This window comes from Colobus angolensis, unplaced genomic scaffold, assembly GCF_000951035.1.
Source record: "Colobus angolensis palliatus isolate OR3802 unplaced genomic scaffold, Cang.pa_1.0 Scaffold376, whole genome shotgun sequence".
Taxonomy (NCBI): domain Eukaryota; kingdom Metazoa; phylum Chordata; class Mammalia; order Primates; family Cercopithecidae; genus Colobus; species Colobus angolensis.
In genome coordinates this window covers 689,458-708,005 of record NW_012117110.1, presented here as the reverse complement: position 1 = coordinate 708,005, position 18,548 = coordinate 689,458, and the positions used below count along the sequence as shown (strand labels likewise).

General features: G+C 38.3%; 1 protein-coding gene across 4 annotated transcripts in view; it reads left to right on the top strand.

The window, feature by feature from the left end:
* Positions 1 to 18,548, top strand: part of SH3GL3 (SH3-domain GRB2-like 3) — a 174,839-nt gene that overhangs the window by 97,578 nt on the left and 58,713 nt on the right. For all 4 annotated transcript variants that reach the window (XR_001003097.1, XM_011953864.1, XM_011953861.1 and 1 more), the window contains exon 2: positions 14,462 to 14,530. Coding sequence is in view for 2 of the 4 variants with exons in the window: in XM_011953861.1 (XP_011809251.1) it covers positions 14,462 to 14,530 (69 nt within the window). In the remaining 2 variants the exon portion in view is untranslated. The remainder of the gene's footprint in view (positions 1 to 14,461; positions 14,531 to 18,548) is intronic.

Genomic DNA, 18,548 nt, shown 5'->3' with positions numbered 1-18,548 from the left:
CCCTTTTTGAACTTGAATATTGGCATCTTTCTCTAGGTTTGGAAAGTTCTCTATTATTAATTATCTCTGTGAATAACCTTTCTATTCTGATCTCATTCTCTACCTCCTCTTTAAGGTCAGTAACTCTTAGATTTGCCTTTTGAAGATATTTTCTAGATCTCGTTAGGTTTGCTTTATTCTTTATTACTCTTTTTCCTTTTGTCTTCTCTGTGTATTTTCAAATAGGCTCGCTAATTCATTCCTCTGCTTGATCAGTTCTGCTATTTAGAGACTGATGCATTCTTCAGTTTGTCAGTTGAACTTTTTAGCTCCAGAATTTATGCTTGGTTCTTTTTAATGATTTTAATCTCTTTGTTAAATTTATCTGATAGGATTCTGAATTCCTTCACTGTGTTATCTTGGATTTCATTGAGCTTCTTCAAAACAGCTCTTTTGAATTCTTTGTCTGAAAGGTCACATATCTCCATCACTCTAGAATCGGTCACTGGTACCTTATTTAGTTCATTTGGTGAGGTCTTGTTTTTCTGAATGGTCTTGATACTTGTGGATGTTCATTGATGTCTGGGCATTGAAGAGTTAGACATTTATTCTAATCTTCACAATCTGGGCTTGTTTATACCTATCCTTCTTCAGAAGGCTTTCCAAGTATTTAAAGGGAATTGAGCATTTGATTGAAGTTTTTGATCACTGCAGCTATATGTGCATTAGGGAGTGCCCTAAGCCTATTAACTCTGTGAGTCTTCCAGTCTTGTAGAGGAAATGCCTCAGTGGTCTTGGGTAAGATCTGGGAGAATTCCTTGGATTACCAGGTAGAGTCTCTTGTTCTCTTCCCTTACTTCCCTCCAAACCAATGCAATCTGTCTCTCCATGCTGAGTTTCTTGGAGTTATTGGAGGGGTGATACAAGCACTCCTGTGACCATCACTGCTGAAATTGTGCTGTGTCACACCTGAAGCCAGAGCAGTACTGGGTCTTGCCCAAGTTCTATTATAACTATTTCCTGAATTCTGCTGATGTTTATTCAAGGGCCAAGGACTCTTCAGTCAGCAAAAGTTGATTCCTGCCAGAACTGGATCTTTTCCTTCAGGGCAGTGGATTTCCTTCTGGCCCAGGGTGGATCTAGAAATGTAGTTCAGGAGCTAGGGCCTGGAATCGGGGGCTGTAGGAGTCTGCTTGGTGCTTTACTGTGGCTGAGCTGCTACCCAAGTTGCAAGACAAAGACCTCTTGTTTCTCTCCTTTCCTGAAGAAGGAGTCTCTGCCCAGACAATCACTGCCCCAGGCCCATGGCAACTATAGCTTGGCTACTGCTGATGTTTATTCAAGGCCCAAGGGCTCTTTATTCAGCAGATGGTGAGTCCTGCCAGGTCGGGGTTTCTCCTTTCAATGCAGTGGGTTCCCTTCTGGCCCATGGTGGATTAAGGAATGCCCTCCAGCAGCTAAGGCCTGGAATTGAGGAAATGAGAAATCCTGTTGGTGCTTTAGTATACTGTGGCTCTGCTGGTACCCAAGTCACAAGATGAAATCCTTTTTACACTTCCCTTTCCTTTCTTCAAGCAGAAGGAGCCTTTCCCTGTGGCTACTATAGCTGAGAATGTGCTGGGTCACACATGAAACCAGCATAGTACTAGGTCTTGCCAAGGCCTGTGATGACTGCTGCCTGGCTACAGATGGTGTTTATTCAAGGCCCAAGGGCTTGTTAGTCAGCAGGTAGTGAATTCTGTGACACTGGGTCCTTTCCTTCAGGGTAGTGAGTTCTTTTCTGTACCAGGATGGGTCTAGAAATGTTGTCCGGAAGCTATGGCCTGAAATGGGGGCTTTAGGACTTTGCTTGCTGCTTTATTTTACTGTGACGGAGCTGGTATCCAAATTGCAAGACAAAGTCCTCTTTACACTTCCCTCTTCTCACAGAACTGTGAGCTGCATTGCCTGGAGTTGGGGAAGGGGTGATGCAAGCACTCCCTTGGCCACTCCAGCTGGTGTCTCCCTGGAAAGTTCTCTATTAATAAAGTTTCCTGGGTTGCATGCTGTAGGCCCAGCATAGCACCAGTATTTGTCCAGGAATTGCAGTCCTTGTGGCCTAGACTGCCTTTCAAGGTTACTTAGGACCCCAGAACACTTTATCCCACAGTGGTGGGGCTAGCCAGAACTCAGTTTCTGTTTCTGACTGCTGGGATGGATGATTGCCCTTTGCCTAGGGCTAGTCTAAGTGCTCCCTCCATGGGCACTGGCCAAAGCCAGTGGGAAACACTGGGAAAGGCCTGTGTTGCTTTCCACTGTGACAGGGCAGCACTGAGTTCCAATGCAAATTCCCAAAATTACTTTGCCCTTCCTCCCCCAAGTGCACAGATTCTCTCTCCATGCCATGCTGCACTGCTGGGGGATGGAGGAGGAGTAGTGTCAGCAATTCAAAACTGTCTTTCCTACCCTCTTCAGTGCCTCTTTCTTTGACACAGAGTTAAAATCAGGTGCTGTGATTACTCACCTGGTTTTTGGTTCTTATGAAGGTGCTTTCTCGTGTGGATAGTTGTTCTATTTGGTGTTCCTGCAGAGGAGATGATTGTTGGAGGGTTCTTTTGAGCCATCTTGCTCTGCCTCCTCCTGCAGAAATCAATGTTAGTGTTTTTCTGATGTATCTTTTCGCACCTGTTTATTTTCCTTTCATGTTATTATCTTTAGTATGCATCTCTTATTGGCAGGATATAGTGTAGCTTTAGTGTAGCTTTTTTTTTGGTTTGTTTTTAAATCCTGGCTGATGCTTCTTGTCTTTTAATTGGAATATTTAGTCCATTTTCATTTAATGTAATTATTGATATTTTTACATTTAAATCTGCTATGTTATTATTTGTTTTCTATTTATCTCATTCATTGCTTTTTTTCTCCTTTCTTGCCTTCATTTGGATTAATCACTTTAAAGAATTATTCCATTTTACTACTGTAGTAGCTTGCTAGTTATATATTATAATTATTTAAAAAGAAATCCTAGAAATTATAACACACATTTTTTAATGTGGAGGAGTCTTCATTAAATTAGTACTGTACCACTTCCAAGCAATAGAATAAACCATACAACAAGAGTCTCACTTAACTCCCTTAGTGGTGGCTTTTGTGCTATCATTTTTATGTTTTTGAAATTCTACATACATTTAAAACCTCATAAGACATTACTTTTATTTTAAGCTGTGAATATTCACTTAGATTTATCTTTCTGGAGCTCTTCATTTATTTCCCTATTTTCTTATTTCCATCTGTTTCCATTTATATATGTGCATGTATATATAATACAAAATTTTATGTATGTGTGTGTTTCCATTTATATATTTTTTATATATAAATTCACATATATTACATAAATGTGTGCATATATAATACATACACACACTATATATATAATTTTTTAAAAAACTCCTTTTAGTGTTTCTTTTGATGTTTGTTGTGAGGAATTCTCTCAATGCTTTTGTCTGAAGATTTCTTTGACTGATTTTGAGGCATATATTCATTGACAGGGAATAGAATCTTAGATTGGCAGATGTTTTCTGCCAGCGTTTTAAAGATGTGATTTCATTGTTTTGTAGCTCCTTGGTTTCTCTTGCAACATCAGCTAAGAATCTTTTTGCTGCTTCTTTGAATGCAATGTGTATCTTTCTCTTTGATTGCTTTAAAATTTCTCTTTGTCTTTGGTCTTCAGCCGTTTAACTATAATGTGCCTAGGTATGTTTATCTTCATATTTATCCCACTTGGTATTCATAGAGAAGTTTCAATCTGTAGCTTGGTGTCTTTTTTCTATTTTGAATAATTATTGTCCATCTCCTCTTCAAATATTGTTTCTCTCTCATTTTTCTGAACTCTAAAATACACTTGTGTTAGGTATTTTCACCATGTCTGATGTGCTTATAGTGCTTTTTTGTGTTTTTCATCTTCTTTCCCTTTATGTTTCAATTTAGATACTTTCTACTGACTGAGCTTCCAGTTCACATATTCTCTCAGTTGTCATGTCTAATTGTTATTAAACACTTCTGTTGGGTTCTTAATTTTAGTTATTGAATTTTCATCTGTAATTTTCATTTGCTTTCTTTTTATGTATTCCAATTTTTGATAAAAAATTTACATTGTCATTTATTTTATTCAACATATTTATCATAGTTACATTAAAAATCATTTCAGATGTCAATATTGGGATTACCAGTTGGATCATCTATTCTTTTCTTAGTTTTCCATTGTTGGTTCAGTATCCTGGTATGCCAAATGATTTTTATTTGAATGGCACATATTGTGTGTGAAGAATTGTAGCAGGTCTGAATAATGTATCTTCCTCCAGAGATTATCTAGTTTTATTCTGGCAGATAATTTAGGGTAAAGGCTTATAACCTTGCTACAGATGGACTGAAATGATTGAAGTTTGCGTTCCAGGCTTTCTGAGGGCATGTCCCCTTGCTTGCTTTTGCTACTAGGGTTTAGGTATTCAGGGATGAATTAAAATCTCCAGATGTTTTTCCTTACTGGGCAGTCCTGAACTCCAATTTTTGTCTCTTGATCACTGTGATACTGCAGAAATATCTGTTTAGATATTTAGCCTTCTAGCAGCCTCTTTGTGCTGGTTTCTTATCATTCTGCCTTGTGTATTCAGCTTAGGAATTGTCAAAAGCCTCAAGAGGAAATTGAACATAGCTTGTCAGGCTTGCTTCTTTATGTTTCCCTTTTTCCCAGAAATTTGGCCTCTTATATCCTGGTTTCCTTGGTTACAGTGTATTCAAATTTTTTTCTTACACGACCTAGTGAGACTGCTGCAAGTTCCAGGCTGGTGCTTTCTGCTCAGACTTTATGTCCTATGTTGCAAGACAGAACATTTCCCAAAGAGAACAGTCAGCTGTAGATGTATCACTCACCTCAATGCATTTCCCTTCCTCCCGATTTTGGCCCCTCAGATCCTGGCTGCCTTGGTTGCTCTGATGACCTCAGAGATCTCTTTAAACTTTGAAATTTGAAAAAATTTTAGACTTACAGAAAGGGAAGTTGCAAAACTAGTACAGAGAGTTCACATATACCCTTCACTCATCTTTCCCTAATGTTAACAACTCACATATTACCTTTACTATTGATACTTAAAATTGCATTGCCATATTCTCCAAGCTGATAACAACAGAGCATGACTGCCAACTGGTTGAAAGAAGAAAAAGGAACCTTTCAAAAGGGTGATATTTTTGGCACAGGGCTTCTCAAAGTGTGTTCCTTAGAACACCAGTCCTTGGAGATTTTCCTATTAGATAACTTGCACAGCCCAATCAGTGCCCATTACCATTTTATTTTATTTTATTTTTTTGAGATGGAGTCTTGCTCTGTCATCCAGGCTGGAGTGCAGCGTGATTTCAACTCACCGCAACCTCCGCCTCCCGGGTTCAAGTGATTCTCGTGTCTCAGCCTCCTGAGTAGTTGGGACTACAGGTGTGCACCACCATGACTGGCTAATTTTTGTATTTTTACTAGAGATGGGGTTTCACCATGTTGGCCAGGCTGGTCTCAAACTCCTGACCTCAGGTGATCCACCCGCTGCGGCCTTCCAAAGTGCTGAGATTACAGACATGAGCCACTGTGCCCGGCCCTCCATTACCATTTTAAAGCCTCTGAAAATGTTTTAGTAAAGAAATCTGCTTAATTTTGTTTTCCCTGTGTTTCCAAATATATATAGCCAAGAGCTCTTTTTGGTTTTTTGTTTGTTTTACTTTGCCTGGCCCTTAGGTACGTCCCATGGAGCTAGTGTTTTGTGGCACACATACTGGAAAATACTATTCTAGAACATTTTCTAAAATCCTAAGTTATAAATTTTGCTTTTTTACATTTTCTTCTGGGTTCTGGCTTTCTTGTTTAATTTCTTGCTTCAGGAAAGGGAAGAAGATGGAGATGCCAAGGTTTCTTTGAAAACAGATATTTGCACAAGAAGGCAGCCAAGGCTGTGTTAACATTTACCATTAAAAATCCAACACATCTAGATAAAACACCAAATGCAAAAGCTTCATGTTTCCCAAATAAATTTCTTTTATAATTTGTCACTGCTCAGTTGTAGTCTTTGAAAATAGTTTTCATTTTCCTGTTACTGAGAAAATTAAAGCAGCCAAGAAGTAGATGGTGAACAAGGATTTTATCTCTGACTGTAAGCACCAAGGCAACCTGAGAGTGGTCTAATTTGCAGCATAAATCTTCTTTTCCACTGGGGGAAGAACACACGAGCCACATTGAGTAGCCACCCATTTGTATTTTTTGATTTGCAACTTCTGTCTAGTGAGCAAAGGTCAGGTGTATTATTTGTGATGGGGAAGCTGAATAGGTGAGTGAGGGTAGCTTGTGTTTGACGCTGAAGAAGGTATTTAAGAGGGTTTTAGAATGTAATTTTGGCATTTTTCCCCACTCCACCTCCACCTCTTCAAACTATGTGTCCCCTGTCATTGCGTAACCGATCTGCCTGTCCACCTTCTGGTTCCTCTCCAGTCCATTATCTCATGACCCACTTGACTAATCTTTCTGAAACTCAGATCTGTTCTTATCACTCACCTTTCTAAAAGTCTCCATGGTCCCCAGAAGTTTAGCCCCTTGCTCTGGCCCCTGCGTGTATGCCTGTCTGCTCCTTTTCATTTAAGCTGAGTCTTTCATATCCGTTACCCTTGCTGAATTATTATGCTGTTTCCTGTTATGTTGTATGCATCTCTTAGAAGCTGCATATAGCTGGATTTTTAAAATCCACTCTAGTATTATTTAATATGTTGAATGTAATCTAATTATGTAGATAATCATTATTGATCGATTTGGACTCTATTTTTTAATCAACCATTTCTTTGCTTATGCTATTCTTTCTGATAGAAATGCCACTTTTCTTCTTATCTCCCTGTTGAACTCCATATATCCTTCTAGGCTTTGTTCTGGAACTTTCTTGGCACCCTCTCATTTATATAATTGCTTCCTTCCATCTGGGTTTTAATGGCAAGTTCTGCGTCTCTATTACAGAATAGTATTGATCTCATTGTGGATTGCTGTTTGTGTTTCTGCTTTCCAATGGGCCTGTGAGAGTGACTGATCTTTGCATCTCTAGCAAATTGGCACAGTTGGTAGACTTTCCAACTTGAGATATTAGATGTTTTAGCAATTAGATTGGATGACATGGTGTCAGTTTGAAACATTAAATTGAGGTGTTCTTTGAAATGTATTTAAGGTTATATGTTGATTTCTGAATACAGCTTTAGCTGTATACCACAGATTTTGATGCAAAATATTTTTGTTGTTAAATTTTTTGGTAATTTCTGTTGGGGTTTTCTTTTTAATCTGTTTAGCTGCATAATACAGATTTTGATGTATAATATTTTATTGTTAATTTTTTGGTAATTTCTATTGGAGTTTTCTTTTTAATCTGTTATTTAGGACAGAATTTTAAAATTTTGTGCTGATATACTTATTTTTATTGTTGGTTCCTAATTTACTTGCACTATGGTTAAAAAACTACAAAACCTAATAAACACGCTCTATATGGTATTGATTGACTTTGTTACCTAGTATTAGGTTGATGCAAAAGTAATTGTGGTTTTTGCCACTACTGATAATATTTTGCAGCAACATAATATATGGTCAGTTTTTGTAATGTTCTCACTGAATATACATTTTTTAAATTTATTGGCTGAGGGGATATATGTATATGTGCATAATATTTGACCAAGGTTATTATTTTGGTCATTCAGATAATCCATATCTTTTTCAGTTTTTTATCATGTTTGATATGTCAGTTTTCTGATGGAGTTGTATTAAATCTCCTGCTATAATTGTGGGTTTATCAGTTTCACTATTTCAGTTTTGCTTTATATTTTTTGGAGGTTATACTATTAGTGGAAACAACATCATTATTATAAAAATTTTGGTGGATTGCTCCTTTTATTATTACATTGAGTCTCTATTCCTATTAATGCTTTGCCTTAGGAAGGTATTTCTTAGGTTGGGCACAGTGGCTCACATCTGAAATCCCAGCACTTTGGGAGGTGGAGGCAGGAGGATTGCTTGAACCTGGGAGCTCAAGACCAGCCTGGGCAACATAGAGAAACCCCATCTCTACAAAAATACAAAAATTAGCCAGGCATGCTGGTGTGCCCTGTGGTCCCAGCTACTCCTGAGATCATACCGCTGTACTCCAGCCTGGGCAACAAAGCAAGACCCTGTCTCAAAAACAAAAACAAACAAACAAAAAAAGAAAGGTAGTTCTTGTCTGATATTATTGTTACAGGCTTTATTTTGATTAGCATTTTCCTAGTATGTACATTTTGTCTTTTCAGTCTTTTCTATGTGTTGTGTTTTAGTTATGACTCTTAGAAGATATATATAACTAGCTTGTTAAAATTCACTCTAGTATTGTTATGTTGAATTTAATCCAATTATATAGATAATCATTACTGATCTATTTAGATTTATTACTATCTGATTTTGTGGTTTCTATTTGCCATTCCTACTTCCTCCCTCTCCCTTTATTCTCCCTTGTTTTCTTTTGGATTGAAAAATACTGGTTTTCTAACAGTGTGCTGGTATGGATACTATGTTATAACATGCATAGTACTATATGGGTATCATAGTTTTGTGTTTTTAGGAGTTACTATTAGTTATATAACAGATACCTGCTGTGCATTATTTTAATTATGTCTAAAGTTATACCCATTTCTCACCTCCTCCTGAACACACATGAATCTTAGTGTGCTTGAAATACTCACTCAACACCCTTCCCCATTTCTGTGTTATTATTGCTTAAGGTTTTAATTTTACCCTTGTGTAAACTCAGACACATTGGTTTTTGCTTGTTTGTTTGTCTTTACTCAATGGTAAATTTACCACCATAGTTTCTCAATTTCTATTCTCACCATTGTTTCCTATGGTCCATACTTTCCCTCTTGGTTCGGTTTTTATTTCCTTGATGTAATACTTTAGCATCACTGTTATTTGAGTCTGTGAAGTCTGAATATGTCTTTATTTTGTAATGTGATCTCAACTCACTGCAACCTCTGCCTCCCAAGTTCAGTGATTCTCCCACCTCAGCCTTCTGAGTGGCTGAGATTACAGGCATGTGCCACCACATACAGCTGTTTTTTTTTTTTTTTGAGATGGAATTTCACTCTTGTTGCCCAGACTGGAGTGCAATGGCATGATCCCGGATCACCTCAACCTTCATCTCCCGGGTTCAAGCGATTCTCCTGCCTCAGCCTCCTGAGTAGCTGGGATTACAGGCATGCGCCACTATGCCCAGCTATTTTGTGTTTTTAGTAGACGGGATTTCTCCATGATGGCCAGGCTGGTCTCTAACCCCTTACCTCATGTGATATGCCACTTTAGCCTCCCAAACTGTTGGGATTACAGGCGTGAGCCACTGCACCCGGACTTGCTCTTGAACAACAGTTTAGGGAGAGGGGAAATTCTAGGTTTTTATTGCGCCACCTCACCCGGCTAATTTTTGTATTTTTAGTAGAGACAGGGTTTCACCATGTTGGCCAGGCTGGTCTCGAACATCTGACCTCAGGTGATCCACCTGCCTCAGCCTCCCGAAGTGCTGTAATTATAGGCATGATCTGTAATCCTGTGCCTAGCCGATTTCTTTTTAGCACTTTGACGCCCTGGCCAGATGTCCCTGGCATCTGCTGTTGCAGAAGAGAAATCTGCTGTCAATCTTATTGTTGCTCTGGATGTTTTTTGCCCCTGTGATAGTTTTAGGATTGTTTATTCTTGAGATTTTGCTGTGTCTGGGTGTGAGTTAATATTCATCTTGCATGGTACTTGAGTGTACTTCCAAACTGTAGACTCCTAACTTCCTTCAATTGCAGAAGAGAAAAGAGCCTTCTTTTTTGATATTGATGCTCCTGTATTCCGTTCTTTTTTCTGGAGTGCCTGTTGGATATATCTTGGAATCTCTCACTTATCCTTCATATCAATTAACTGATACTTCATTAAAAAAAACTCTTCGTCTCTGTTTATGTTCTTTGAGTAAATTCCTTCATGTTTTCAAGCTTACCAGTTCTTTCCTGATTGTGCCCAGGCTGGAGTTTGTCCCATCTATTGGGTTTTTCATTTTTATGACTATATAATACTTTTTTTTTTTTTTTTTTTTTTGAGACGGAGTCTCGCTCTGCCGCCCAGGCTGGAGTGCAGTGTCGCGATCTCGGCTCACTGCAAGCTCCGCCTCCCGGATTCACGCCATTCTTCTGCCTCAGCCTCCCAAGTAGCTGGGACTACAGGCGCCCGCCACTACGCCCGGCTAATTTTTTGTATTTTTAGTAGAGATGGGGTTTCACTATGTTAGCCGGGATAGTCTCTATCTCCTGACCTCGTGATCCACCCACCTCGGCCTCCCAAAGTGCTGGGATTACAGGTGTGAGCCACAGTGCCCGGCTATATAATACTTTTTGTTTCTAATGTTTTATGTCTATCTTTAAAATTTCTGTCCTTTTGTATAACTGCTTGCTCTTCATTAATAGAAGTTATTCCTTTATCTATCATTTTAATAATATCCTAAACACACATTAAAAAGTCTTTATTATATTGTTTCATAATATAGTTTTCACTAGAAGTGAATTCATGTTATGTTCTATTATGTTATGTTATGTTATGTTATGTTATGTGATTTTGTTGGCTCTCTTTCTTGGTGTTATATTTTATTCATGTGCCTTAGAATTTAGATCTAGGATGAATTTTAATTTTAACCTCTTTTGTGCTCACTTCTGTCTAGTGATTGTGGCTTCTTCCACCCAGCTTCCCAAGGCCCCAGTACAAAACTGTGGTTTCTGTTCTGTGGTGATACTGGCGATATCTGGATCCAGTCACAGAGCTGGAGTGGGGAGGAGGTGTGACTTGACTTATTCTTTGTCCTTCAGTCTCCTTGGGCCTGCAGATTGCCACATGTGGTAGCATCAGACAGAGATTTACATCCGATTTTTTTTTTCCAGCCTCATTTGCTTTTCCATCCCCAGCTGTAAGCAGAACTTGAACCCAGATTCTGGTCTCATGGAGCACTATTCTAGATCGTTTTGTACGCAGCAGGAGCCAGACTGCTGGCTGTCATAGCCTGTGTGCAGGCAAGAAGCCCAGCAGGCCTGAGGCCTCAACCTTGTTCATCATGTTGTGTTTCTGTTCATTTTCAGGTTCACAAAAATGTTTATTCTGGTTTTGAGCATTGCTTATCTTTCTGGTTTTCTTTTTTTGATATTTAATCTATCCTTGCTACTTATTGAAGACATAGGAGTACATATTTTGATATTTAATCTATCCTTGATTTGTATTCAGAGCATAGGAAGTGCATCAGAGTTGAATTTGAATAGTCATCTTATCAGAAATAGAAGCTTGAGTATTTATATTTAGCTTCCCGCACCTAAAGGAAATAACCCTGTAACCCTGGAATGAGGCCAGGTGCCCTGTAGGAATCACGTCTCTTTTTTAATCTTTCTATCCCAAGTACCAGTCATGTCCCTGCACATAGTAGATGCTCAACAAACAATATTTGTTCCTTGACTGACCTCTGAAATATAATTGAGTGGCCTAAACAGCTAATGCTATGTGTGTATTTATACTTAATGTATCAAAACAGCTAAACATCACTGGGAAATTCAGGAAAAGCAGAAATGAATGATGACTCTTACCTGTGACTCCTGTTGAAAATGATCCCACATGTTGTCTTTTCAAACAAGATATATTCATGTCACTAGTTTCTGTTCTTGAAAGTAGAAACACTACTCCTTCTATTAGACATTTTGGTTTCTGAAAATAGAACAAGTAAAACCTGAGTGAGTGAGAACTGGTTCGGATTAAAGAGATTTCGGGTCTAACTCTCCAAGCCAAAGGTATTTTCAAATAGTTATTTTAAAACGTGGATCTACGTGTGGGCTTCTGTGGTTTCAATAGTCACAGGAAACGGCAGGCCACTCTAGCAGTCGGCTTTTGCTATATAACCCACCATCCCAAAACAGCGACTTCAGACCAAAAAAATGTTCATTTAGTTTATGATTCTGTGGGTCAGCAATTTGGGCTGGGAGCACTGGGTGGGTGCATGTGCTGGTGTGGCTGATCTCTGCTGGGTTCAGTCACCTGTTGCCGGTCAGCTGCCAGGTGGGCTGAGGGCTTGATGGTCCGAGGTTGCTCAGGTAGGATGGCTGATCTCTGATCCACATGATCTTTCACTCTCCAACAAGGCAGCCTAGACTTACGTGGAAGTAGTTACAGTGGACCTCACAGAGTGAGCAGAAGTATCTACAGAGCCTCTTTGTGAGTACTGATTGGGACTTTATAGCTACACAGTGTGGTTTACACTCTTCTATTGGCCAAAGCAAGTCGAAGGGTGGAAAAATAGACTTCTTAATGGGAGGAGGTGCAAAGCCTGTGACCACTTTTGCAATTTACCATGGCAACAAAACGTGGAGGTGCCACTCCCCACCCCAGGAGAGACTGTGTCACTTTCCTTAGATTCTCAGGCTATTACCTCCAAAGTTGAGAACCAATATGTTGGATGATTTCACTACTGAATAACAACAACAAAAATGTTTAGGAGAGTTAACTGCTGATGGATACATCTGTTAAAACGCTGCTTGGTGTGTGGAAATTAAATTTTTGATTTTTTCTATTGGAAGTTATATCTTGTATCAAGGCATTAGGATAATTCTCTCTGACTGCCGTACTCAATCAGAAAAGTAAGGATTCTTGTCCAGTGTACCAGATAACTTCTATTATGTGGCAAACCACCCCAATTCAGTGGTTTTAAGCAATACCGTTTATTGGACTCCTGTTCCCATGCCTCAGCAGATGGGGCTGATCTCGGCTGGGGTCTCTCAGGTTACTGCAGTCACCTGCAGGTCAGCTGAGTGGCTCTGATTCTGAGGGTGGACTGGTTGTACCTTGGGGGGTGTCTGGGCCACTTGTTTCTCTCCATTCAGTTAATTTGCCTGGGCTTGTTCACAGGGTAGCAACAGTGTTTCTAGAGAGTGAGTGGAAGCACACAGGATCTTTTCCTGCCTAGCCAGGCTTGTTTCTGTGGGGTCAAAACAAGTTACAAGCCCAGCCCAGATTTACTAGGTGGGGAGATAGACTCCAACTCTAGCTGGGAGAAACTGTAAAGACGCAGAACAGGGAGGTTGGAGAACCCTGGCCAATTTTGTAGTCTTCTCTAGCTGCTGTCTTCAAGAAATTCCTTCTCACACTTCGAATTTAAGTAAAATACTGTCTCCACTTATATTGTTCCTATTAAATAGTAATACCGCATGTGTAATAGTAGTAGTAACTACACATGCATTTAAAACAACCTGCAATCTTTTCACCATTAATTGATGGCACCTCCCTTACTATGGATTTGAATATTCATATTACTATTTTAAGGGCGTAGATTATGTTAATGTATTTTGCTAAAGAAAATGATTGAACATACTTTTTTCTTCCAATTTGTCTTCCTTGTTCTTTAATCCAACCATCCTGGTGGCAGACTTGCTTTTCTAAAGGGTTTCTTTGTGTTTGATGAAGACTCTTTAGGGATCTCTAACTTGTACTCTTTAGCTTGGCATTTGAGAATCTGTGTGCTCTGGGCGTTGCGTAACTTTCAGATTTTATTTTCGTCCATTCTCCCTTGTGCACTAGTTTTCACAGTTAAACACTATTTATTGATGTTTTTTGAGCACATTGGCCATACACAAATTGTCTTCAGCTCTTGGGCAACATTTTTGGTTGTTACAAGTGTGTGTGTCCCCATGCTTGCAGTACTGGCCTTTAGCAAGTAGAGACCGAGGATGCTGCTAAACATCTTGCAGTGCACAGGAAGCCCCCACAACAGATAATTATCTGCTATAAATATCAATAGAGCCGGGGCTGAGAAAACCTGCCATATCCATTCCTGCCCCTGGCTCTTTTTTCCATGGTGCCTCATCCCAGAAGGCCTTTTCTTCAATGCTGCCCGATGAAGTGTTCCCTATCCTTGAAATGCCAGCTCAAATGCCACATCTTCTAGGAAACAGATCCTGCATGAACCCACTCCCAGTGCTGTGGGTTCTCAAAGTCCATTCTGTGCATCACTGAAGTGACTACCACTTAGTGCATTTACAATAATTTGTCTCTAGTACTATTATTTTTTAATGGTTCTTATTCTTTCCTTGTTTTTTAGTTGAATGTTTGTGTGTTGACTCTTTGGGTGAACTGTGTGTTCCCTGATGACAAGTATCTCTCGTGTCTTTGTCCTACAGCACTTACCATGTGTTTTACACATAGTAGGTGCATAATAAATATCTGTTGACTGCATGAGAAATGTATGTCTTCCTATGCCTTTAGATATGGTTACCCCTTCCAACAATTTTCTTAAAGGACTTAGTTCAAAAAATCCAACAAGTTGAATCCAAGTTTGTTTCTGTTTTTAATAATTTAGATAAAAAACTGTGACAAGAAATCATTGTACAATGCAATTATTTATGTTTATTTCTGCAGCTATTTAGTGAAAAAATAAGTGGTGCTGAAGGAACTAAACTAGATGATGAATTTCTTGACATGGAAAGGGTAAGAGAGCATTTTAATTTGTAAATTGATTAGAAACTGACTTTCATTGTGATATGAGATATACTGCTATTGTAAAGGATATTCGAGTGGAAATCTAGGATGTTTAAATATAGGTGTGGATTATGCAATCCTACGAGGCAATGCTTTCCCACATTCCAGCCCTCCCCCTGTAGCTATATCCAGTTTGCGCAGGTCGAGTAATGAGATCGATGTGGGTAACTGGTACCCTCTAGTGGCCAGAAGTCAGAATGTGCAAAAGATGGGCAATCTTGGCAGTTACTGCAAGGCCAAAGTAATTGGTAGTATATATTTTGGAGAATCAAAATGTATTTCTGGGACAAGGTTTTTCAAATGCATAATGATTTATTTACCGTGTGGAAGACTCGGGTTCTGCTTCCATGTGTTGCAGGAGCTGCATAGCAAACACCTTTTATCCTGGTTCTGCCACTAGAACCAGTGTGGGAACTTGGATAAGTGAATTCATCTTTTTGAACTGATACAGAGATGATAAGTGTGCCCTGTTTGTCTCAAATGGATTTTGTGAGAATTATGCAAACATTAACATATTTGAAATAACTTACAAAAAATATGATGGGCTTGGGACAGAAATGATTGTAACATGCTCCAAAGAAAAATGGTATCGTCTCTGTCCGTTAACATGTTTCCCAGTCAGCTGTGTGGAGTTGCTCATGTGGAGGCAGAACTAGAACCACCAGTATTAACAACATACTGTTTCTTTCCTCATTGTCTGGGCCCTTTAAACATAGCCTTGTTTTAATAATTAGACACCCGCCCCACCCCCTCTGTCAAAGGAGAGAGGGAGGAAATGACACAAGGCATCCACCCTCAAGTGTAACATCAAGGCTGCAGACACAGTAGGTAGCAGAGATGTCAGCAGGTGCTGGGGGAGGAAGTCCAGCCCCAGGCTGTCCACCGTCCGGGAGAGTATCTCCTCAGGATACCTTGGCTCTGACCAGCTCATCTTCCAGGGAGTTCTCTGTTCTCTGGATGAGAGCTATTGAGTGTCTAGAAATGTTAATGCCTTGAGGGGGAAAAGCTTATTTTGTTTTTGCTTTTGAAAAAAACTTAATTTCTGAACCTTTAAACCATGGAAACATGTTCACACCATTGACATACCTTAAATTACTTAAAAAAACTCTTAATATACAAATATGTGATGTATAGCTTTGTTACTAACAAAATGATTTAGTTGAAATGTTAGATTTTAAAGCATTTTTCAAGAGTTTTAGTTTCAGTTAATGAATTGAGATCCTTCTTGCTTACCTGCTTTTACCTCCAAAAACCCCAGTGAGTTACAGAAGAAACATAAAGTCTATTATCTGTTTTATTACAGCAATGAAAAGCATGGAAACATATAATAGATGACCAGAAGTTTTAAAAACCTTCCAGAAGAGATGTATTAGATGGTATTAGACCCACCTAAAAATGATACAGAAATGCCAAAGTAGTGGGAAAAAATATTCTATAATTAATGCTAACAATATAAAAATAGAGGAACAATAGTAAAATCATAATAAAATTTGATGCAAGAAAAGCACTAAATTTAAAAAGCTTTTTAATTATAAAAAGATACAGTCAATGTAGTCTATCAGGAAATTATAATAGTTATGAACCATTCTGCACTACATAACATAGCATTTGAATTTGTAAGGTAGAAGCTGTCAGAAATAAATGGAGAGTTCATAAAAATATAGGTAGACTTCACATACCTCTCTCATAAAATAATAGATTAAACTGACAATAATCAATAGGCTCATGGAGGATTTGCATAAAATATGATTAATACCTTTGATTATAAATAAATATAGATATCTGCATTCCCCAAATGGAGAATGTCCATAGTTTTCAAATTCCTTTGGGACAAATACGGTAATCAATTATGTACTAGGTTATAGAAAAAAAAAACCTCGATAAATTTCCCCAAGTGATACCATAGAACACAAGAAGTATAAGGGAAGGTAGAGCTTCTAAATTCTGGATGTTTGGAAATTTTAAAATGTGTAAGAGTCATTCTTAGTTTAAAGAGGAAATGGAAAGTAAAATGACGTTATTTAGGCATGAGTGACAATTCTGTATGTCAAAGCCTGTGATATGTGGCTAAACTGTAAATGTATTTAAAGAAAATAAATGTTGGGAGAAAGTGAATAAATCATGCAATTCAAGAAGCTAGGAAAATAACAGCAAGTTAAGTTACTCTAGGTAGAAGGTAGAAATCAATATGGATAAAAAAGAGATTAATAAAATAGAAAACAATAATCACAAAAGATCGAAACTACAAAGCCAAGAGCTTTAGGAAAGCTGTAAAGCAACAAACCTCTACCAAGTGTGGCCAAGAGGGAGAAAAAGGAAAAACACAAATAAATTACATAAAGAAGAAGAAAGGGGATATGCCTACTGATAGCATTTTTTAAAGAGAATGCCGTAAATAAGTGTCAGAAATGAGAGTTGCTAGCAGCTGTCTTACTCAGGGGCTGGGCCTAAGGGAGTCAGTGGCACAGCCCTTGGGACACCTCATGGGCAAGATGCCAGCATTAAACAGAAATTCCAGATTTAACTAACCAAGATGCTGCCATACCAGGTTGACTTCACAAAAATAATTTTTACCACTCTGCTTTCCTCTATTTTTCTTAATGGTTTGGCAAGATATTTTCATAGCAATTGGTAGATGTGAACAGACACATACACACACACACACACAGACACACACACACACAATAGTGTCCTTAGTTATTCTAGGAGGGAGATTTTGTTTGTTTTTAAGCTACATGAGTTTTTGTTGTTTTTTTGTTTTGTTTTGTTTTGTTTTTAATGCTCATCTTGACTCCACATTAGCCAGCATATTTACTCTTCAATTTGTAAAGGGTTTATTTCTAGTTTTGATGCTTGAGCTGGTGTGGAGGCAGCTCCAGTGTGTGCATGTCAGGGCCTGTGAGGCCCTTGCAAGTTTATGGTCATTTGTTTCTTGGGCTTTTTTGTTTCAAAAGATATAAAAAAAGATCTGAAGTAGAAAATGTCCCCGTTCTAATTCCTCTCATCATCATCATCATTATCTTCTTTCAGAGGTGACTGAGCTTTCTGATGGCTTTTCATGTCCAAAAAGTGTTGTATATATCAAAGGAAACACTCTATGTTTTAACTAATATCTAATTTGTTACATTATAAATCTAAAATCCTCATTTTTCTTAAGCTTTAAGCTGAACTTACGAACCTTATTTCCAAATTTAGTAATTTTGCTATAAGATGATAATCATTATAGTTAATTTTCATTCAAGGTTGCATTAATTAACACATAAGCTTAACAGATTCAATCCTTAAATATTTACCACCAGTTCTATAATTAAGTAAATTCCCTTAGACATTTCAAGCTATAATCACAAAGGCAATGTATAGGACTCCCTCAAACTTCACATAAAATCTATTAACAGCGTTTTCCTAAGCCCTTAACATTTCTTGTGACTAATAAGACATAAATATCTAGGTTATCAGATTCTCTTAAACATTTTAACGATCTTGGCAAATAGCTGAACGTACCAAAGAGATCTCAAAGTCACAAAACTTGTTACTAGGCCAAACACACACGCACATGCCCACTTGCACACACAGCACACGCGTATCAGTAATATAGGTTTGACTCTTTTTTTTTTTTTATCATTTCTGTACTGTCTTTTAAAACTTTCCTGGGGCTCCAGGTTAATTTATTTAGTCCAAATTAATGTATTTAGCTAAGGGGAACAAATGCGATTTCAGGCTGGGTAAGATTGCTTGCTTGCAAACTTGTGACCCTGGCAGGATCATAGTTCTCTAAATTACAAAAATGGTCTGTCTTCTATTATAAATCACTCTGCAGCTTGCTTTCTTCCTTTGTATGTACTTTGAATGTCGATCCTCCTTGTTTTTTTTCCTTATGATGAAAGAGTATTCCTTTACTTGGATGTTTCATAATTTATCCAATCAGTCTCTTATTGATTTCCATTTTCAATATTACATAAGATGGCCT